This window comes from Petromyzon marinus, chromosome 76 (genome assembly GCF_048934315.1).
Source record: "Petromyzon marinus isolate PM22_M1 ecotype Great Lakes invasive population chromosome 76, UKy_Petmar_22M1.pri1.0, whole genome shotgun sequence".
Lineage (NCBI taxonomy): Eukaryota > Metazoa > Chordata > Hyperoartia > Petromyzontiformes > Petromyzontidae > Petromyzon > Petromyzon marinus.
This window is the reverse complement of record NC_133742.1, coordinates 2,441,212-2,463,795: the sequence shown is the minus strand read 5'-3', so window position 1 is coordinate 2,463,795 and position 22,584 is coordinate 2,441,212. Positions and strand designations below refer to the sequence as shown.

Below are 22,584 nucleotides of genomic sequence, written 5' to 3'. Positions count from 1 at the left end.
CTATGAGTCTCTGTGTGAGTCTGATTCTCTGTGCGAGTCTATGAGTCTCTGTGTGAGTCTATGAGTCTCTGTGTGAGACTATGAGTCTCTTTGTGAGTCTATTTGTCACTGTGCGAGTCTATGATTCTCTGTGAGAGTCGATGAGTCTCTGTATGAGTCTATGAGTCTCTGTGTGAGTCTATGAATCTCTGTATGAGTCTATGAGTCACTGTGAGTCTATGAGTCACTGTGTGAGTCTATGAGTCTCTGTGTGAGTCTATGTGAGTCTATGAGTCTCTGTGTGAGTCTATGAGTCTTTGTAAGTCTATGAGGCTCTGTGTGAGTCTATGAGTCTCTGTGTGAGTCTATGAGTCTCTGTGTGAGTCTATGAGTCTCTGTGAGAGTCTATGAGTCTCTGTATGAGTCTGTGAGTCTCTGTGTGAGATTATGAGTCCCGTTGTGAGTCTATGTGTGAGTCTATGAGTCGCTTTGTGAGTCTGAGCCTCTGTGAGAGTCTATGAGTCTCTGTGAGAGTCTATAAGTCTCTGGGTAAGTCTATGAGTCTCTGTGTGAGTCTATGAGTCTCTGTATGAGCCTATGAGTCACTGTGTTAGTCTATGAGTCTCTTTTTGAGTCTATGAGTCTCTGTGTGAGTCTATGAGTCTCTGTGTGAGTCTATGAGTCTGTGAGAGTCTATGAGTCTCTGTGTGAGTCTATGAGTCTCTGTGTGAGTCTATGAGTCTCTGTGTGAGTCTATGAGTCACTGTGTGAGTCTATGAGTCTCTTTTTGAGTCTATGAGTCTCTGTGTGTCTATGAGTCTCTGTGTGAGTCTGAGTCTGTGAGAGTCTATGAGTCTCTGTGTGAGTCTATGAGTCTCAGTGTGAGTCTATGAGTCTCTGTGTGAGTCTATGAGTCTCTGTGTGAGTCTATGAGTCTCTGTGTGAGTCTATGAGTCACTGTGTGAGTCTATGAGTCTCTGTGTGAGTTTATGAGTCTCTGTAAGAGTCTGTGAGCCTCTGTGTGAGTCTATCAGTCTCTGTGTGAGTCTATGAGTCTCTTTGTGAGTCTATGAGTCTTTGTGAGTCTATGAGTCTCTGTGTGAGTCTGAGTCTCTGTATGAGTCTATGAGTTTCTAGTGAGTCTATGAGTCTCTTTGTGATTCTATGAGTCTCTGTGTGAGTCTATGAGTCTTTGTAAGTCTATGAGTCTCTGTGTGAGTCTATGAGTCTCTGTGTGAGTCTATGAGTCTCTGTGTGAGTCTATGAGTCTCTGTGAGAGTCTATGAGTCTCTGTATGAGTCTGTGAGTCTCTGTGTGAGATTATGAGTCCCGTTGTGAGTCTATGTGTGAGTCTATGAGTCTCTGTGTGAGTCTATGAGTCTCTGTGTGAGTCTATGAGTCTCTGTGTGAGTCTGTGGGTCTCTGTGTGAGTCTATGAGTCTGTGTGTGAGTCTATGAGTCTCTGTGTGAGTCTGAGTCTCTTTGTGATTCTATGAGTCACTGTGTGAGCCTATGAGTCACTGTGTGAGTCTATAAGTCATTGTGTGAGTCTATGAGTCTCTTTTTGTGAGTCTATCAGTCTCTGTGTGAGTCTATGAGTGTCTGTATGAGTCTGAGTCTCTTTGTTATTCTATGAGTCACTGTGAGTCTATGACTCACTGTGTGAGTCTATTAGTCTCTGTGAGAGTCTATGAGTCTTTGTGAGTGTCTATGAGACTCTAGTGAGTCTATGAGTCTTTGTGAGTCTATGAGTATTCTTAGCTCTTTCGGTAAAGTGACTTTGAAAGGAAACAATGAAATAACATATATTTTATTATTTTTTTGTTTCCCTTCAACGTGATTTTACCGAAAGAGCTAAGAATATGAATTACTGCAGTCACGAAAGCTTTAAATCAAAATTTGAGTCTATGAGTCTTTGTGAGTCTATGAGTCTCTGTGAGTCTATGAGTCTCTGTGAGATTCTATGCGTCACTGTGTAAGTCTGAGTCTCTGTGTGAGTCTATGAGTCTCTGTGTGAGTCTGTGCGTCTCTGTGAGTCTATGAGTCTCTGTGAGAGTCTATGAGTCACTGTGTGAGTCTATGAGTCTTTGTGAATCTATGAGTCACTGTGTGAATCTATGAGTCTCTGTGTGAGTCTGAGTCTCTTTGTGAGTCTATGAGTCTCTTTGTGAGTCTATGAGTCTCTGTGAAAGTATGTGAGTCTCTGTGTGAGTCTATGAGTCTCTTTGTGAGTCTATGAGTCTCTGTGTGAGTCTATGAGTCTCTGTGAGTGTCTATGTGTCTCTGTGTGAGTCTATGAGTCTCTGTGTGAGTCTGTGAGTCTCTGTGTGAGTCTGTGAGTCTCTGTGAGAGTCTATGCGTCACTGTGTGAGTCTATGAGTTACTGTGTGAGTCTATGAGTCTCTGTGAGAGTCTATGAGTCACTGTGTGAGTCTATGAGTCTCTGGGTGAGTCTGTGAGTCTCTGTGTGAGTCTATGAGTCTCTGTATGAGTCTATGAGTCACTGTGTGAGTCTATGAGTCTCTGTGTGAGTCTGTGAGTCTCTGTGTGAGTCTATGAGTCTCTGTATGAGTCTATGAGTCTCTGTGAGGGTGTATGTGTCACTGTGTGAGTCTATGAGTCTCTTTGTGAGTCTATGAGTCTCTGTGTGAGTCTATGAGTCTCTGTGTGAGTCTATGAGTCTCTGTGTGAGTCTATGAGTCACTGTTTGAGTCTATGAGTCTCTGTGTGAGTCTATGAGTCTCTGTGTGAGTCTATGAGTCTCTTTGTGAGTCTATGAGTCTTTGTGAGTCTATGAGTCTCTGTGTGAGTCTGAGTCTCTGTATGAGTCTATGACTTTCTAGTGAGTCTATGAGTCTCTTTGTGATTCTATGAGTCACTGTGTGAGTCTATGAGTAACTGTGTGAGTCTATGAGTCTCTTTGTGATTCTATCACTGTTTGATTCTAGGACTCTCTGTGTGAGTGTATGAGTCTCTGTTTGTGTCTGAGTCTCTGTGAGGGTCTGTGAGACTCTGTGTGAGTCTATGAGTCTCTGTGTGAGTATATGAGTCTCTGTATGAGTCTATGAGTTTCTAGTGAGTCTATGAGTCTCTGTGTGAGTGTATGAGTCTCTGTTTGTGTCTGAGTCTCTGTGAGGGTCTGTGAGACTCTGTGTGAGTCTATGAGTCTCTGTGTGAGTCTGTGAGTCTCTGTGTGAGTCTGTGAGTCTCTGTGTGAGTCTCACTATGAATAGATCCCACACAATTTGATCACAAGCGTTGAATGGAGCTGCTGCCCCAAAGTGTTTGTGACCACCTCGGTTCGTCTAGTGGCATCTCCATTCTGCCATCTCTGTCCTCATTTCAGCTGAATTTCTATGTTTTAAAATCACTAACGTTTAAATGTGATTGTCATTTTACCACATAATTGCTATAATTATTAAAGAAGTTAAATGTGTAAGCGTTGAATGATTTGATGTTTGCGTTTCGAGTTGCATCCCCGTGACAAAGAGCTTATTATGAGCTCTACGGGAATTTTTTGGGTCTTTCGGTAAAGTCACATAGATAGGTTAAAAGAAAATTACAAAGCATAATTAGGATTTTTTTCATTATTATTTCTATTATTTTTTGTTAGTTCCTTTGAACCCATCTTACTTGACTTTACGGAAAGACCCAAAGAATATTAATTCCTGCAGTCACAAAAGCTTTAAGACAAGCTCTATGGATTTTACTCAGTGGGGAAAACACTCCGGGCTTCTGGCTCTGAATTGCTTGGGTGAGTGGGTGAGAGTGTGAGTGGGTGAGTGAGTGTGAGAGAGAGTGAGTGAGTGTGAGAGTGGGTGAGTGAGTGGGTGATTGGGTGAATGAGTGTGAGAGAGAGTGGGTGAGTGAGTGTGAGAGAGAGAGTGGGTGAGTGAGTGTGAGAGAGAGTGGATGAGTGAGTGGGTGGATGAGTGGGTGAGTGGGTGAGTGAGTGATTGGCTGAGTGGGTGTGAGAGTGACTGTGAGAGAGAGTGGGTGAGTGAGTGTGAGAGAGATTGGGTGAGTATGACAGTGAGTATGAGAGTGAGTGGGTGAGTGAGTGGGTGATTGAGTGGGTGAGTGAGTGATAGGCTGAATGGGTGTGAGAGTGAGTGAGCGTGAGAGTGACTGAGTGTGTGAGAAAGAGTGGGTGAGTGAGTGTGAGAGAGATTGGGTGAGTATGAGAGTGGGTGAGTGAGTGGGTGATTGAGTGGGTGAGTGAGTGATAGGCTGAATGAGTGTGAGAGTGAGTGAGCGTGAGAGTGGCTGAATGAGTGTGTGAGAGAGAGTGGGTGAGTGTGAGAGAGATTGTGTGAGTATGAGAGTGAGTGGGTGAGTGGGTGATTGAGTGGGTGAGTGGGTGAGTGATTGGCTGAATGGGTGTGAGAGTGAGTGAGTGTGAGAGTGACTGAGTGAGTGTGTGAGAGAGAGTGGGTGAGTGAGTGTGAGAGAGATTGGGTATGAGAGTGGGTGAGTGAGTGGGTGATTGAGTGGGTGAGTGGGTGAGTGATTGGCTGAATGGGTGTGAGAGTGAGTGTGTGTGAGAGTGACTGAGTGAGTGTGTGAGAGAGAGTGGGTGAGTGAGTGTGAGAGAGATTGGGTATGAGAGTGGGTGAGTGAGTGGGTGATTGAGTGGGTGAGTGGGTGAGTGATTGGCTGAATGGGTGTGAGAGTGAGTGTGTGTAAGAGTGACTGAGTGAGTGTGTGAGAGTGGGTGAGTGAGTGTGAGAGAGATTGGGTATGAGAGTGAGTGGGTGAGTGGGTGATTGAGTGGGTGAGTGGGTGAGTGATTGGCTGAATGGGTGTGAGAGTGAGTGTGTGTAAGAGTGACTGAGTGAGTGTGTGAGAAAGTGGGTGAGTGAGTGGGTGATTGAGTGAGTGAGAGAGTGACTGAGTGTGTGAGTGAGTGGGTGGGTGAGTGAGCTTCTTAGCTCAACGGGTTTTAGTCGGGACGCGTGCTCCCCCGATTCTGATCATCGTTCCTCGCCGTGATCGTGCTGGGCGTGGACTACAGCGCCCCCTCGTGCACTCACGAGACATATTCACGTGGGGTGAGTGGGTGAGTGGTTGAGTGGAGGGATGGATGAATGAGTGTGTGGGTGGGTTCGTGCATAAGTTAGTGGGTGAGTGAGGGTGTGGGTGAGTGGTTGAGTGGGTGGATTAATTAGTGTGTGGGTGGGTTAGTGGGTGAATTAGTGTGTGAGTGTGTGGGTGAGTGTGTGGTTGAGTTGGTGGATGGATCAGTGTGATGGGTGGGTTAGTGGGTGAGCTAGTGGGTGAGTGAGCGTGTGGTTGAGTGGGTGGATGAATGAGTGTGTGGGTGGTTTAGTGAGTGGGTTAGTGTGTGAGTGTGTGAGTATGTTGGGTGCGTGGTTGAGTGGGTGGGTGAATTAGTGTGTGGGTGGGTTAGTGGGTGAGTTAGTGTGTGAGTGTGTAGGTGAGTGTGTGGTTGAGTGAGTGGATGAATTAGTGTGTGGGGGGGTTAGTGGGAAAGTGAGTGAGTATGTGGGTGAGTGGTTGAGTGGGTGGATGAATTATTACGTGGGTGGGTTACTGGGTGGGTTACTGGGTGAGTGAGTGAGTTAGTGTGTGGGTGTGCAGGTGAGTGTGTGGTTGAGTGGGTGAGTGGTTGAGTGGGTGGATGAATGAGTGTGTGGGTGGGTTAGTGCGTGGGTTAGTGAGTGAGTGAGTGGGTGAGTGGTTGAGTGGGTGGATGAATGAGTGTGTTGGGTGGGTTAGTGCGTGGGTTAGTGGGTGAGTGAGTGAGTGGGTGAGTGGTTGAGTGGGTGGATGAATGAGTGCGTGGGTGGTTTAGTGCATGGGTTAGTGGGTGAGTGTGTGGGTGTGCAGGTGAGTGTGTGGTTGAGTGGGTGGATGAATGAGTGTGTGGGTGGGTTAGTGCGTGGGTTAGTGGGTGAGTGAGTGAGTGAGTTCGTGTGTGGGTGAGCGGGTGGGTGGATGAATGAGTGTGTGGGTGGGTTAGTGGGTGAATTAGTGTGTGAGTGTGTGGGTGAGTGTATGGTTGAGTTGGTGGATGAATCAGTGTGTTGGGTGGGTTAGTGGGTGAGCTAGTGGGTGAGTGAGTGGTTGAGTGGGTGGATGAATGAGTGTGTGGGTGGGTTAGTGCGTGGGTTAGTGGGTGAGTGAGTGAGTGAGTTCGTGTGTGGGTGCATACGAGTTGTCTGCAGCTCTTTCGCGAGCGACTTAGTGGCACGAATTCCCGTATTGAGCATTCTGACTCCAGTGTGTGTGCGCTAAAACCACCAGCAACCGGGGAGGTGCAAGCCGAAACGGTATTACATTTGATAACCGGTCCCCTTTGCCTATATACATCTGGTGCAAGTTCACCAGCATTGACTTCAAGCAGAGCCTGACCCTGCTGATGATTCTGCTGTTGATGATGATGATGATGAAGAGACACTAAATGTCCAACACGTGCCCTGCATGGATCTTGCGTTGAACTGAATGTGTGAAATGGGATGTGTGGAATGGGATGTGTGAAATGGGATCTGTGATATGGGATGTGTGATATGGGATGTGTGATATGGGATGTGTGATATGGGATGTGTGAAATGGGATGTGTGATATGGGATGTGTGGAATGGGATGTGTGGAATGGGATGTGTGGTATGGGATGTGTGGAATGGGATGTGTGGAATGGGATGTGTGGAATGGGATGTGTGGAATGGGATGTGTGGAATGGGATGTGTGGGATGGGATGTGTGGAATGGGATGTGTGATATGGGATGTGTGATATGGGATGTGTGATATGGGATGTGTGGAATGGGATGTGTGATATGGGATGCGTGATATGGGATGTGTGATATGGGATGTGTGATATGGGATGTGTGATATGGGATGTGTGATATGGGATGTGTGATATGGGATGTGTGATATGGGATGTGTGGAATGGGATGTGTGGAATGGGATGTGTGGAATGGGATGTGTGAAATGGGATGTGTGGAATGGGATGTGTGGAATGGGATGTGTGAAATGAAGTTGGCGGTTGTTGATGTGGAGAGGGACATATTACCACCTCAGTCTATCCCTTCAGTCTATCCCCTAGTTTATCACCTTAGTCTATATTCATATTCTTAGCTCTTTCGGTAAAGTCACGTTGAAGGGAAACAATAAAATAATAAAATTTATATAAAACAATAAAAAAATGTGAGAATTTTTTATTGTTTTATATATATTATTATTTTATTGTTTCCCTTCAACGTAACTTTACCGAAAGAGCTAAGAATATGAATTACTGCAGTCACGAAAGCTTTAAATCAAAATTTCACCTTAGTCTAGCCCCTTAAGTCTATCCCCTTTAGTCTAGCCCATTAAGCTTATCCCCTTTAGTCTAGCCCCTTAAGTCTATCCCCTTTAGTCTAGCCCATTAAGTCTATCCCCTTTAGTCTAGCCCCTTAAGTCTATCCCCTTTAGTCTAGCCCCTTAAGTCTATCCCCTTTAGTCTAGCCCATTAAGCCTATCCCCTTTAGTCTAGCCCCTTAAGTCTATCCCCTTTAGTCTAGCCCATTAAGTCTATCCCCTTTAGTCTAGCCCACTAAGTCTATCCCCTTTAGTCTAGCCCATTAAGACTATCCCCTTTAGTCTAGCCCCTTAAGTCTATCCCCTTTAGTCTAGCCCCTTAAGTCTATCCCCTTTAGTCTATCCCCATTAAGTCTATCCCCTTTAGTTTAGCCCATTAAGTCTATCCCCTTTAGTCTAGCCCCTTAAGCCTATCCCCTTTAGTCTAGCCCCTTAAGTCTAACCCCTTTAGTCTAGCCCATTAAGTCTATCCCCTTTAGTCTAGCCCATTAAGCCTATCGCCTTTAGTCTATCCCATTAAGCCTATCCCCTTTAGTCTAGCCCATTAAGTCTATCCCCTTTAGTCTAGCCCATTAAGTCTATCCCCTTTAGTCTAGCCCCTTAAGTCTATCCCCTTTAGTCTAGCCCCTTAAGTCTATCCCCTTTAGTCTAGCCCATTAAGTCTATCCCCTTTAGTCTAGCCCCTTAAGCCTATCCCCTTTAGTCTAGCCCATTAAGCCTACCGCCGTTTTACTCCCCACCCTCGTTGAGCACCAGCAGCAGGATGGACCAGTAGAGGAGGTTGAAGAGGAGGAAGCAGATGGGGAAGAACACGCGGGAGACGTTGTCAATGCCCTGAGCCAGGGAGGAAACTTTCTCTCCAAACTCCGTCTCCTTTGTCTTCTTGTCGACCTCCGCCTCCTCCTCCTCCTCCTCCTGCATCACGGAGAGATGAACATGATGATGGGGTGAGGCTAGGGAGATGTTAACTACTTCACCTGGTGTACAGGAAGCGTGGGGGTTCGATCCCCGTTCCCTGAACGGCTTCTGTATATTTAGAGTTTCCGTATTTTCTCTCCCCGTGGTGGTCGCGCGGCCTTTTCTCCAGGTCATCCAGCTTTTCTCTCCGAATTTCAGAATCAACATCACGTGTTCAGAGTATTTCGCTGCTATGCATTTCCACGCGACAAGCCACTCCGTTGAGCGATCATTTGTGGCCAGGTCGCTTCTGAAAACGAGCTACATCGCTCCGAGGGGTCTTACCCGGTAAAATAAAATTTAAAAAAATAGTATTCTAGTTTACTGATAGCCCATAGTTTCACTGCACGAGCGTTTAATGATGCTGCGATTAGCCATCAAACAAAGACGGTGGTCACTGTGTCGCACGGTGCTTTCTGATGCATTTCTGCGGCCATCTGGAATGCTGTTCCTTCCGATCTAAGTAAGCCAACTGGGAGATCTACACTTTGAAGTCACCCAGATTGACAAACTAATTCATTTAGAACTGCCTTTTGTGTTCAGTGTTGTTGTTCGTCCGCCCCACAACCTCCGATTGGCAGCGCGGTTGGCTACGTACGGTGGTGCGAAAGAAGTTAAACGTACATGCATTTGTACGTTTCCGAATGTTTCAGCTCAACACAACGGGCGACTTCAAGGGCAATTCTCACAACCTAATGTAGCAATTCTATATCACTCTTGTCGTTTCTAGATTTGAAGCTTTCGTGACTGCAAGGATCCATACTCTTTGGTTCTATTCGGTAAAGTCACGTAGGTAAAAAATAAAACAACAAAAATCACGACGTTTCGGCCACAACACAAGCGGCCTTCATCAGGTGAAGGGACCGGACTGTCCAGAGGACAGCGCTGGAAGACAGTCTGGCCCCTTCACCTGATGAAGGCCACTTGTGTTGTGGCCGAAACGTCGTGATTTTTGTTGTTTTATTTTTTACCTACGTGACTTTACCGAATAGAACCAAAGAGTATGGACTCTTATCGTTGTTGTTGTTGTTGTTACAAGGCCGCTTAACGTGTTGGTGCCTTTGGGTGTTTGGGGGCCTTTAGGCCTTTGAACCTTTAGGCTTGTGGGCCGTTTCGGCGAGTCTTACTGCGATCCGCAAACTGTGTCTGTGAACTCATGACGCACCTTGCACTTGGCGAGCTTGAGGAGGAGGTCGTGGCTGTTAGTGAGGGCGTAGGTGACGGCGATGTACTCGAGGAAGGCGGCGAATACGAAGACCATGCAGGCAGTCATCCACACATCCATTGCGGTGGCGTATGACAGCTGTGTGAGAGGAGGTTTCAGGGTTCTTCTCTTTAACCCAGGGCCCGATTATCACCAACCATGGGGGTTCCTAAGCTATGTCAAGAGGCCCCATCGAGGAATGACTGTACATTTAAACATAACCATTGTAGAGACTCTTTTTCCCCCCATCTACTTTATTTTTCAACTGATAATATACTAAAAAATATATTAATTTTAAGCGGGCGTAAGGCCTCACTGAGCTATGTAGCTCTTTTTGAGAAGCGACCCTCTGGCCATCACAAATGGCAAATGGAAATTTATAGCAGCCAAATACTCTCTAAACGTGTGCTGGTGATTCTAAATATGGAGGGAAAAACCTGGAGGCACTGGAGAAAAATCCACACCACCGCGTGCAGAGAGAAACGCAACTCCAAATATACAGCAGGAGTCAAGGTCTGGATGGGGTCCAGGCCTCCTGTATACCCGGCGAGGTAGTTAATATCTTGCCACCCATGGCACTCCCATATTATGCGAACTTGACGCTTTGTAGAATTTGTTTCCGTATTTCGAGGCCCCTCAAAACGTGAGGCCTTAAAATCGCGGCTGACTTAGCTTTTGTTTAACACACAGGCTTTCACCGACCTATATATCCTTAATGCAGGTTTTTTTGGGTTCGATCGCGCAAATATATAAATGTGTCGTTAAACCTGCCACCACCCAACACAGCCAATTAGTAAGGTTTGTCACGTAAACAGAACATTCCAATTCGTTACTAGCACAGCATACCTCAGATTGTAAATGTTGTGGCTTTGCTCTACAACACACTGGTGTGCTGTACTGTATTATGGATTATTTAGCTTCTGCCTAAATCCAACTGACCAGGATAGGAGTTTCACTTGGAAGAGTGATGCGGGTCAGCTAAATTAACCCAAAAAAAAGCGTTGGCGTATATCAAAGTAGAAACGACAATGACGCCAACCAAAATCAGAGCAAAGGTTGCCAAAGCGAAATCATATCATCACTGTGGTGGCCGTGTGGTGGAACACCTGATGATCACGTGATGGTCATGTGGTCGTCACTATGGTGACCACTTGATGGTCACATGGTCGTCACTGTGGTGGCCACGTGGTGGTCACCTGATGATCACGTGATGGTCATGTGGTCGTCACTATGGTGACCACTTGATGGTCACATGGTCGCCACCGCGGTGGCCACGTGGTGGTCACGTGGTAGCCACTTGTTGGTCATGTTGTGGTCACTCTGGTGGTCACGTGGTAGCCACTTGTTGGTTACTACGATGGTTACTAGTGGCCACGTGGTGGTCACGTGGTAGCCACTTGTTGGTTACTACGATGGTTACTAGTGGCCACGTGATGGTCACGTGGTAGCCACTTGCTGGTTACTACGATGGTTACTAGTGGCCATGTAGTGGTCACGTGGTAGCCACTTGTTGGTTACTACGATGGTTACTAGTGGCCACGTGGTGGTCACTGTGGTGGCCACGTGGTGGTCACTGTGGTGGCCACGTGGTGGTCACGTGGTAGCCACTTGCTGGTTACCACGATGGTGACTAGTGGCCACGTGGTGGTCACTGTGGTGGCCACGTGGTGGTCACTGTGGTGGCCACGTGATGGTCGACGCGGTAGCCACTTGTTGGTTACTACGATGGTTACTAGTGGCCACGTGATGGTCACTGTGGTGGCCACGTGATGGTCGACGCGGTAGCCACTTGCTGGTTACCACGACGGTGACTAGTGGCCACGTGATGGTCACCGTGGTGGCCACGTGATGGTCGTCACGTGGTAGCCACTTGCTGGTCACCACGATGGTGACTAGTGGCCGGGCGGTGGTCACTGCGGTCACCTTGGGCAAGGAGGTTCGCGATCCGCTGCTCTGCGTGGTCATGGTGAGGATCGTGGTCATGCCGAGCGCGACGCGCGCCGGCGCTGACTCCATGTTCACCCAGAAGGCAGCCCACGAGATGATCACGATGAGCAGGGTGGGGATGTAGATCTGGAGCATGTAGTAGCCAATCTTGCGGCGCAGGGAGAACGTCGCGCGGACGCACGTGAAGTTGCCTGGGGCGAAGTGAAGCCACGCGGGAGGTAATGTGAAAGAAAAAAAAACCAAACAATCTCACGCGGAGAGGGCGGGGCTGAGAGACGGACGGTGGGACATATTAGCATGAGAAGTCTTCGTGTTGTCTGTGTGTTGTCTGTGTGTTTGTCTCTGCTTTTGTGTCTGCCTTTGTGTCCGTGCTTGGGTCTGTGTCTCTGTGCTGTCTCTGCCTGTGTTGTGTGGGTCTTGGTGCTTCCGAATGTTTGCTGCCGTGCTCCACTTTGCCCTATGCATACCTCATGCTAAAATGTCCCTTTGTCTCTCAGCCTTGCCTTCTCGTGCTAATATGTCCCATTGTCTCTCAGCCTTGCCTTCTCTGCCTATTTAAGGCGACTTCACTGTGTGCTTGTACCTGTGCTGCTCCGCTCTACTTGAATGTCTATGTGTGTGTGTGCCGTCTGTATCTTAAATTTTATACTTAACTTGCAATTTAGCAATCTTTGAAATAACGTAATCAACCAGGCTATGCGATAATTGTGTTTTGAGCGACCGTCTGTGTTTCTTTATATGGTTTCCAAATTCTGCTAAACTCTGTCTGGTATGCTTCTCTCTCTGTGTCCCCTATTGTGTCGGTGTTAGTTCCCCCTACTTGGGTGTCTGTGTATACATCTGGGGTTATGTGTTTCCCCTCTCTCGTAAATTTAGCTCTTCTGTACCTGATGATGGCTGCTTGTGTTGCAACCGAAACGTCGTACGCTATTATGTCATTTTATTATTTCCTATTTATACGCGACTTTACCGAAAGAAAAAAAAACAAAGATTAATTCCTGCAGTCACGAAAGCTTCGAACCAAGTTTCATCTCATTCACTTTTAACTTTTCTGGCTGGCTTGTCGGAAATGGGAGCATTGAGTCTCAGTGGGATGCTGAGACCCCACCCCCACCCCCCTCATCCTCCCCCTCCACGACAAACACAGATTCCTGTGCTATGAGGCTCGGCACCTCGCTCATGCTCCAAGATTAGTGTGTAAGCCAACACGAGCTAGATAATAAAAAAAAACAACTAACGACTCTTGAATTTTTGTTTGAAACATGGCCCTGATGTTGACTTGTTTTGTTTGGTTTGCCTCCATTGCTTTGTCCGGGGAAAAACCTCCTCGAGTCTCGAGACATTTTCCGGAGGGCCCTTCTAAGATGTCATAATTATTGGGGGGGGGGAGCGGCGGGCGGGGGGGGGTCACACTTCCTTTATGTTTCCCAACTGAGTCATTCAACTTTCCATCTTTTTTAATTGAACGGTGACGCCGGCACGCCCATAACCCCCTCGTTGAATATATCATAATCTGCGAGACTGCAGGAATTCCATCGAGTTATGTTGAAGGTCCAATGGCGGAGCCAGTGGGGGGGGGGGGGGGGGGGGGTGGCACGTGCCCCCCCCCCAATGATCCGATCTAAATCCCTAATTTCGATCGGATCATCGGGGTTTATTCGTAATAAATCGGCATTTTGCGACCCCCCACTGCCACTGCATAGCATATTATTACGTGCCAGGAACTCTATGAGATGGTAGGATAATAGTCTGAGTCCATAATTGGCAATAAGTAACGGCAAAGCGGTTATAAGTGACTCACAGAATTGTGCGCGGCTGCGTATGCGATGCACGACTTCCCTGAAGGCATCGACACCTTCAGCGAGCGCGATGCCGATCACTAACAACGCGGTTCCAATTCCACCCTAGATCGATGGCTGGGCCATCGCGGCACAAGCGTCGAATGGAAAAGCAAGGGACACAAGTCCTTACTTACCAACAACTCCTCTATCATTTTTCATTGCTGGAGGGATCGCCCTCCCTCCTGGCTTCGCCAATGTGAAGGTCTGTTTCACACCCGTGGCATTAACCGGGGGTGGACCCATGGGCTGACAACCACAAAGCTCTGCAACAAGCCACCCGAACCATCCATGAAACAAATTAAATCGTCACGTGCTGCGGGTTTTCAACGCGCCGTTCCATCATTACCGCGTCAAGAGCACGGAGAGAAATCCTCGCAGCCAAATGCAGAAATGGGTTAAAATTAACTATTAGCTATTTTTGTTGTTTTACCAGGTAAGGCGCAACTGAGCTATGTGGCTCTTTGTCAGAGTCGACCTGGCTATCACAAGCGATAGCTCAACGAAGTCTCTCACCGTCGTGTGGAAATGTACATCAGCGAAATACTCTGAAGGCGTGTTTCTAAGTGTGGAGGGAAAAATCGGAGAAAAATCCACGCAACCACGAGGAGAGAGACATACAAGCTCCAAATATACATCAGCAGGCGTCAGGGTCGGGATCAAACCCACGACCTCCTCTATACCAGACTAGGTAGTTAACATCTCCTAGCCACCGTGGTGCCCAAATAACATGACGAATCACAGGAAAACTGCATCAAGCATCTTCAGGACGCACCTCGGGGAAATCAGAACTAATAATAACGAGCAGGACGTGGAGCATGAGGGAATGGAGGTGGTTGTGGCATAGGAGATGGAGGAGGCAGCGACGGAGGAAGTGGTATTGGTGGTTGAGGAGGAGCAGGGACGAGAAGGAGGCGATTCCCACGTGGAGTGCTCAGTGAGTGAAGGTGAGTGCCTCCTACCCACCCGTGCTGAAGTTCTTGGTGCAGTCCTCATGCAGGATTTTGTCTCCCAGCTTGAACTCGGGTATGGTGATCTGGTCGCTGTTCTCCACGGGATTCCCCAAGCTCCAGCGGAACACGATATCTCTGGTCGACATGCTGTCTGCGACGCTCAAGAGAGCACGGGGGAAAGCATTCGGGTTGCTCTGATTTAATTGTCTTCACGATAATGGGAACAATATTTTATTATGAAAATAGATTATTGTTTTTTTTTTTTCCTTTTTTTTTGCTGGCAACAAAACAGCTGCGTTAAGATGTTAAAACACCAAACTGAAACCTTTCACAATGAATCATGTCTGCATTAACCACAATACTTGTGGTCAGGATGCTAACAAAAAACACACTCTGATGATATGTGCATTGTGTTTTAAAACGGATTGGTCCACACCAGAGACAGCTCTTTTGGGAGTTGTCTCAAAGCGGTGTTAGACCAGAGGACGCCTTCTGGTGTGTACCAATCCGTTTCAAAGACAATGCGTCATATTATCTTAGTGTATGTTTTGTTTGCATTCTGACCACCAAGTATTGTGGTTAATGCAGACATGATTCATTGTAAAAGGTTTCCGTTTGGTGTTTAAACATCTTGACACAGCTGTTTTGTTGCCAGAAAAAATGGGAAAAACTATTCTCATATTTTGGCACTGGCAAAGGAGGTCCCAATGATGTATTAGTACATTTACTATTCGTCCTGATAATTGTGCGATTCTGGCATGGTATCTCAACTCAGGCCTCTTGGCCTCTCAACTCAGGCCACTTGGCCTCTCAACTCAGGTCACTTGGCCTCTCAACTCAGGCCTCTTGGCCTATCAACTCAGGCCTCTTGGCCTATCAATTCAGGCCTCTTGGCCTCTCAACTCAGTCCTCTTGGCCTCTCAATTCAAGCTTCTTGGCCCCTCAACTCAGGCCTCTTGGCCCCTCAACTCAGGCCTCTTGGCCCCTCAACTCAGGCCTCTTGGCCTCTCAACTCAGGCCTCTTGGCCTATCAACTTAGACATCTTGGCCTCTCAACTCAGGCCTCTTGGCCTATCAATTCAGGCCTCTTGGCCTCTCAACTCAGTCCTCTTGGCCTCTCAATTCAAGCTTCTTGGCCCCTCAACTCAGGCCTCTTGGCCCCTCAACTCAGGCCTCTTGGCCCCTCAACTCAGGCCTCTTGGCCTCTCAACTCAGGCCTCTTGGCCTATCAACTTAGACATCTTGGCCTCTCAACTCAGGCCTCTTGGCCTATCAATTCAGGCCTCTTGGCCTCTCAACTCAGGCCTCTTGGCCTCTCAACTCAGGCCTCTTGGCCTCTCAACTCAGGCTTCTTAGCCTCTCAACTCAGGCCTCTTGGCTTCTCAACTCAGGCTTCTTGGGCCCTCAACTCAGGCCTCTTGGCCTCTCAACTCAGGCTTCTTGGCCTCTCAACTCAGGCCTCTTGGCCTCTCAACTCAGGCCTCTTGGCCTCTCAACGCAGGCTTCATGGCCCCTCAACTCAGGCTTCTTGGCCTCTCAACTCAGGCTTCTTGGCCTCTCATCTCAGGCTTCTTGGCCTCTCAACTCAGGCCTCTTGGCCTATCAACTCAGGCCTCTTGGCCTATCAACTTAGACATCTTGGCCTCTCAACTCAGGCCTCTTGGCTTCTCAACTCAGGCTTCTTGGGCCCTCAACTCAGGCCTCTTGGCCTCTCAACTCAGGCTTCTTGGCCTCTCAACTCAGGCCTCTTGGCCTCTCAACTCAGGCCTCTTGGCCTCTCAACTCAGGCCTCTTGACCTCTCAACTCAGGCCTCTTGGCCTCTCAACTCAGGCTTCTTGGCCCCTCAACTCAGGCTTCTTGGCCTCTCAACTCAGGCTTCTGGCCTCTCATCTCAGGCTTCTTGGCCCCTCAACTCAGGCCTCTTGGCCTCTCAACTCAGGCCTCTTGGCCTCTCAACTCAGGCCTCTTGGCCTCTCAACTCAGGCTTCTTGGCCTCTCAACTCAGGCTTCTTGGCCTCTCAACTCAGGCCTCTTGGCCTCTCAACTCAGGCCTCTTGGCCTCTCAACTCAGGCCTCTTGGCCTCTCAACTCAGGCTTCTTGGCCTCTCAACTCAGGCCTCTTGGCCTCTCAACTCAGGCCTCTTGGCCTCTCAACTCAGGCCTCTTGGCCTCTCAACTCAGGCTTCTTGGCCTATCAACTCAGGCTTCTTGGCCTATCAACTCAGGCCTCTTGGCCTATCAACTCAGGCTTCTTGGCCTATCAACTCAGGCTTCTTGGCCTATCAACTCAGGCTTCTTGGCCTCTCAACTCAGGCTTGCGCCACGCAGTTGGTTCCAAAGCCACATCAGTGGAGGGTTGAGGGTGGAGCGTGGGACGAGGGAGGATGACAAAAATGAATCGCTTGAGACTTGATGAGACATTTGCAGGCTCGTGTGGCGACGTGGACGAGTCACTCACAGCTCTCCAGGTATATACTGCACGTCACCACGTCGGCGGGGAATTGGCGAAGATTCATCGGGCAGTCTAAAGTCAGAGATAGCCTGGCGAGATAATCATCAACAGCAGCAGTATCATGATAAATGATCAGAATTAGCAGCATTACGAGCTTCATCATCATCCGCAACGACAACAGCATCGTCATCACCATCATCAGCAACAGCAACAACATCGTCATCATCATCAGCAACAGCACCAACGACAACAACAGCATCGTCATCGCCATCATCAGCAACAGCAACAACATCGTCATCATCATCATCAGCAACAGCACCAACGACAACAACAGCATCGTCATCACCATTATCATCTTCAGCAACAACAACAGCATCGTCATCGCCATTATCATCATCAGCAGCAGCAGCAGCAACAACAACAGCATCGTCATCACCATCATCAGCAACAGCAACAACATCGTCATCATCATCAGCAGCAGCAACAACAACAGCATCGTCATCACCATCATCAGCAACAGCAACAACATCATCACCATCATCAGCAGCAGCAGCAACAACAACAGCATCGTCATCACCATCATCAGCAACAGCAACAACATCGTCATCACCATCATCATCATCGTCAGCAACAACGACAACAACAGCATCGTCATCATCATCATCTTCAGCAACACTAACAGCATCATCATCGGCATCATCAGCAGCAACAGCATCGTCATCGCCATCATCATCAGCAGCAGCAACAACAACAACATCGTCATCGCCATTATCATCAGCAGCAGCAGCAACAACAACAGCATCGTCATCACCATCATCAGCAACAGCAACAACATCGTCATCATCATCAGCAGCAGCAACAACAACAGCATCGTCATCACCATCATCAGCAACAGCAACAACATCGTCATCACCATCATCAGCAGCAGCAGCAACAACAACAGCATCGTCATCACCATCATCAGCAACAGCAACAACATCGTCATCACCATCATCATCATCAGCAACAACGACAACAACAGCATCGTCATCACCATCATCTTCAGCAACAACAACAGCATCATCATCGGCATCATCAGCAGCAACAGCATCGTCATCGCCATCATCAGCAGCAGCAGCAGCAACAACAGCATCGTCATCACCATCATCATCTTCAGCAACAACAACAGCATCGTCATCGCCATCATCAGCAGCAACAGCATCGTCATCGCCATCATCAGCAGCAACAGCAGCAACAACAACAGCATCGTCATCACCATCATCATCAGCAGCAGCAGCAGCAACAACAGCATCGTCATCACCACCCGCACTTACGAACGCCCCGCACTTACGCACGAACCTCACTTACACACGACCCTCACGCAAGAACCTCACTTACACACGACCCTTACGCACGAACCTCACTTACACACGACCCTCACGCAAGAACCTCACTTACGCACGACCCTCACGCAAGAACCTCACTTACACACGAACCTCACTTACACACGACCCTTACGCACGAACCTCACTTACACACGACCCTCACGCAAGAACCTCACTTACACACGACCCTCACGCAAGAACCTCACTTACACACGACCCTCACGCAAGAACCTCACTTACGCACGACCCTTACGCACGAACCTCACTTACACACGACCCTCACGCAAGAACCTCACTTACACACGAACCTCACTTACACACGACCCTTACGCACGAACCTCACTTACACACGACCCTCACGCAAGAACCTCACTTACGCACGACCCTCACGCAAGAACCTCACTTACACACGAACCTCACTTACACACGACCCTTACGCACGAACCTCACTTACACACGACCCTCACGCAAGAACCTCACTTACACACGACCCTCACGCAAGAACCTCACTTACACACGACCCTCACGCAAGAACCTCACTTACACACGACCCTTACGCACGAACCTCACTTACACACGAACCTCACTTACACACGACCCTCACGCAAGAACCTCACTTACACACGAACCTCACTTACACACGACCCTTACGCACGAACCTCACTTACACACGACCCTCACGCAAGAACCTCACTTACACACGACCCTCACGCAAGAACCTCACTTACACACGACCCTCACGCAAGAACCTCACTTACACACGACCCTTACGCACGAACCTCACTTACACACGAACCTCACTTACACACGACCCTCACGCAAGAACCTCACTTACACACGAACCTCACTTACACACGACCCTTACGCACGAACCTCACTTACACACGACCCTCACGCAAGAACCTCACTTACACACGACCCTCACGCAAGAACCTCACTTACACATGACCCTCACTTACGAACGCAACCCGCACTTAGGAACCCCCCCCCCCCCCCCTTAATGTCCGTAAGTAGTGGAGTCCCTGCAGTTGAATTTAAATAATCGACAGTCACGTTCCTAAATGTAGAGGTTGGGGGATGGTGACAAGGGGTGAAAACCGGAGGGACCCAAAAACACAAATCCACGCCACCACCACCACCACCACCAAAACCACCACCCTGCGCCTCCAGAGCGGTAAGACCCGGGCCAAGTCGGCCCCGGCACGGCTCGGCTGTGCCAGTGGGAGGGCGGGAAAAAAACAAAAAAAAAACAAAAATCCCATTGGCTGGCGGCAGGCGGGGTGGTTGAAGGGGCGCCGGGCGGACCTGGTGGAGTAAAAGACGTCCCCGTTGGCGAAGACTCGCAGCATCGTGTTGTCGGCGGTGCCCGCGTGCGGGGCGGCTGTCTTCTCGTTGGAGAAGTACGCGTCGGGCTTCCAGACGGACACGGCCGCCTCGGGGCTCAGGTCAAGCCAGCCGAGGCGCGCGGGGCCCGCGAGGGCCAGCCGCTCGTCGCTCCACCGCTGGCGCAGGAACAGGGTCACCTTGTAGTCCTGCGGGAAGGCGGAGGCGAAGGGAAACCCCGAGCCTAACATCTGCTGGATATTTGGAGTTTTGCGTGTCTCTCTCCACGTGCTCGCGTGGATTTCCCCCGGGTCCTCCGTTTTTTTTTTGTTTTCCCCCACCCCCCCCCCCCACACTACACATTTCGGATCGACGCCATCCGTTTGGAGGATTTGGCTGCTGCTATAGATGTTCACACGATGATGATATCAGCCCACTTGGTTCAGCTGCTGTCAGTTGTGGTAGCCGGGGAATCGCGTCTGAAAAAAACAGCTACTTAGAATCTCAGTGGAGCCTTAGATGGTAAAATAAAAGTTTAGGTGGGTCTCAATAAGTATACCTCGCTGTTGATCTATATGCGTCTCTATGAGTATGGGATCTCTGTAGGTCTCTGGATATCTGTATAGGTGTCTGTGGATCTGTATAGGTCTCTATGAGTATGGGTCTCGGTGGATGGGTCTCTGTGGGTCTCTGGATATCCGTATGGGTCTATTTGGATATGTATGGGTCTCTATGAGTATGGGTCTCTGTGGGTTTGTATAGGTCTCCATGAGTATAGGTCTCTTTGGGTCTCTGTATATCTGTATGGGACTCGGTGGGTCTTTATGGGTATCTATGAGTACGGGTCTCTATGAGTATAGGTCTCTATGAGTATGGGTCTCTTTGGATATCTGTATGGGTCTCTGTGGGTTTGTATGGGTCTCTATGAGTATGGGTCTCTATGAGTATAGGTCTCTATGAGTATAGGTCTCTATGGGTCTCTGTATATCCGTATGGGTCTCTGTGGGTCTTTATGGGTCTCTGTGAGTATAGGTCTCTATGAGATTGGGTCTCTCTGGATATCTGTATGGGTCTCTGTGGGTTTGTATGGGTCTCTATGAGTATTGGTCTCGTTGGGTATCTGTTTATCCGTATGGATCTCTGTGGGTGTTATGGGTCTCTATGAGTATGGGTCTCTGTGGATATCTGTATGGGTCTCTATGAGTATGGGTCTCTGTGGATATCTGTATGGGTCTCTATGAGTATGGGTCTCTATGAGTATGGGTCTCTATGAGTGTGGGTCTCTATGAGTATGGGTCTCAATGAGTATGGGTCTCTATGAGTGTGAGTCCCTATGAGTGTGGGTCTCTATGACTATGGGTCTCTATGACTATGGGTCTCTATGGGTGTGGGTCTCTATGAGTGTGGGTCTCTATGAGTGTGGGTCTCTATGAGTGTGGGTCTCTATGGGTGTGGGTCTCTATGACTATGGGTCTCTATGAGTGTGGGTCTCTATGAGTATGGGTCTCTATGAGTATAGGTCTCTATGAGTATGGGTCTCTATGAGTGTGGGTCTCTATGAGTATAGGTCTCTATAAGTATGGGTCTCTATGACTGTGGGTCTCTATGACTATAGGTCTCTATGAGTATGGGTCTCTATGGGTATAGGTCTCTATGAGTCTGTAGAAACATGCGTTTAGAGAGTGTGTGGCTGCTGCTATACATTTCCACGCGATGACGATGACGATGACAAACCAACATCGTTGAGCCGCTATATGTTGTGATAGCCAGGGGGTCGCTTCTGAAAACGAGCTACACCTGGCTATAAAAAATAAAATAGTTGATAGATTATTTGAGACGCGAATAAGCTCTCACCATGCTTGTTTCTTCAACGGATCCCAGGCTTGTGATGTACAGGCTACAGTTCACGGTCACGGGAGGACCTGCATCGCGTAAGATAAACCATCGAGAGAAAGGGAGTGTGTCAGTCACTTCATGTGATTTGCAGTTTAAACATCAATATTCTAAACCGCGACCAGCAGACCGATCTCTGGCGACCGTTTGTGTTACGGTCGAAACGTCGTGGGAATTTTTATTGTTTTATATATATTTTATTGTTTCCCTTCAACTTGACTTTACCGAAAGAACTAGAAATATGAATTACTGCAGTCACGAAAGCTTTAAATCTCTAGACAATGTTAGACAGACAGAGGGGTCTCTGGTGGGGTCTCTAGACAATGTTAGACAGACAGAGGGGTCTCTGGTAGGGGTCTCTAGACAATGTTAGACAGACAGAGGGGTCTCTGTTGGGGTCTCTAGACAATGTTAGACAGACAGAGGGGTCTCTGGTGGGGTCTGTAGACAATGTTAGACAGACAGAGGGGTCTCTGGTGGTGTCTCTAGACAATGTTAGACAGACAGAGGTGTCTCTGGTGGGGTCTGTAGACAATGTTAGACAGACAGAGGGGTCTCTGGTGGTGTCTCTAGACAATGTTAGACAGACAGAGGTGTCTCTGGTGGGGTCTCTAGACAATGTTAGACAGACAGAGGTGTCTCTGGTGGGGTCTCTAGACAATGTTAGACAGACAGAGGGGTCTCTGGTGGGGTCTCTAGACAATGTTAGATAGACAGAGGGGTCTCTGGTGGGGGTCTCTAGACAATGTTAGACAGACAGAGGGATCTCTGGTGGGGTCTCTAGACAATGTTAGATAGACAGAGGGGTCTCTGGTGGTGTCTGTAGACAATGTTAGACAGACAGAGGGGTCTCTGGTGGTGTCTCTAGGCAATGTTAGATAGACAGAGGGGTCTCTGGTGGGGTCTCTAGACAATGTTAGATAGACAGAGGGGTCTCTGGTGGGGGTCTCTAGCCAATGTTAGACAGACAGAGGGGTCTCTGGTGGGGTCTCTAGACAATGTTAGATAGACAGAGGGGTCTCTGGTGGGGGTCTCTAGACAATGTTAGACAGACAGAGGGGTCTCTGGTGGGGTCTCTAGACAATGTTAGACAGACAGAGGGGTCTCTGGTGGGGTCTCTAGACAATGTTAGACAGACAGAGGGGTCTCTGGTGGGGTCTCTAGACAATGTTAGACAGACAGAGGGGTCTCTGGTGGGGTGTCTAGACAATGTTAGACAGACAGAGGGGTCTCTGGTGGGGTCTATAGACAATGTTAGACAGACAGATGGGTCTCTGGTGGTGTGTCTAGACAATGTTAGACAGACAGAGCGGTCTCTGGTGGGGTCTCTAGACAATGTTAGACAGACAGAGGG

At 48.5% G+C, this 22,584-nt stretch overlaps 2 protein-coding genes across 2 annotated transcripts in view; one reads left to right on the top strand and one right to left on the bottom strand.

Moving 5' to 3' along the window:
• Positions 1–22,584, top strand: part of LOC116957550 (uncharacterized) — a 453,026-nt gene that overhangs the window by 323,412 nt on the left and 107,030 nt on the right. The gene's annotated exons all lie outside the window — the stretch shown is intronic.
• Positions 8,028–22,584, bottom strand: part of LOC116957525 (glycine receptor subunit alpha-2-like) — a 48,054-nt gene continuing 33,497 nt past the window's right edge. The window contains exons 5-11 of the mRNA XM_076056573.1: positions 21,192–21,259; positions 19,320–19,546; positions 16,657–16,739; positions 14,211–14,348; positions 11,383–11,597; positions 9,421–9,558; positions 8,028–8,213 (exon numbers count right to left, since the gene is read on the bottom strand). Of these exons, the coding sequence (XP_075912688.1) occupies positions 8,028–8,213; positions 9,421–9,558; positions 11,383–11,597; positions 14,211–14,348; positions 16,657–16,739; positions 19,320–19,546; positions 21,192–21,259 (1,055 nt within the window). The remainder of the gene's footprint in view (positions 8,214–9,420; positions 9,559–11,382; positions 11,598–14,210; positions 14,349–16,656; positions 16,740–19,319; positions 19,547–21,191; positions 21,260–22,584) is intronic.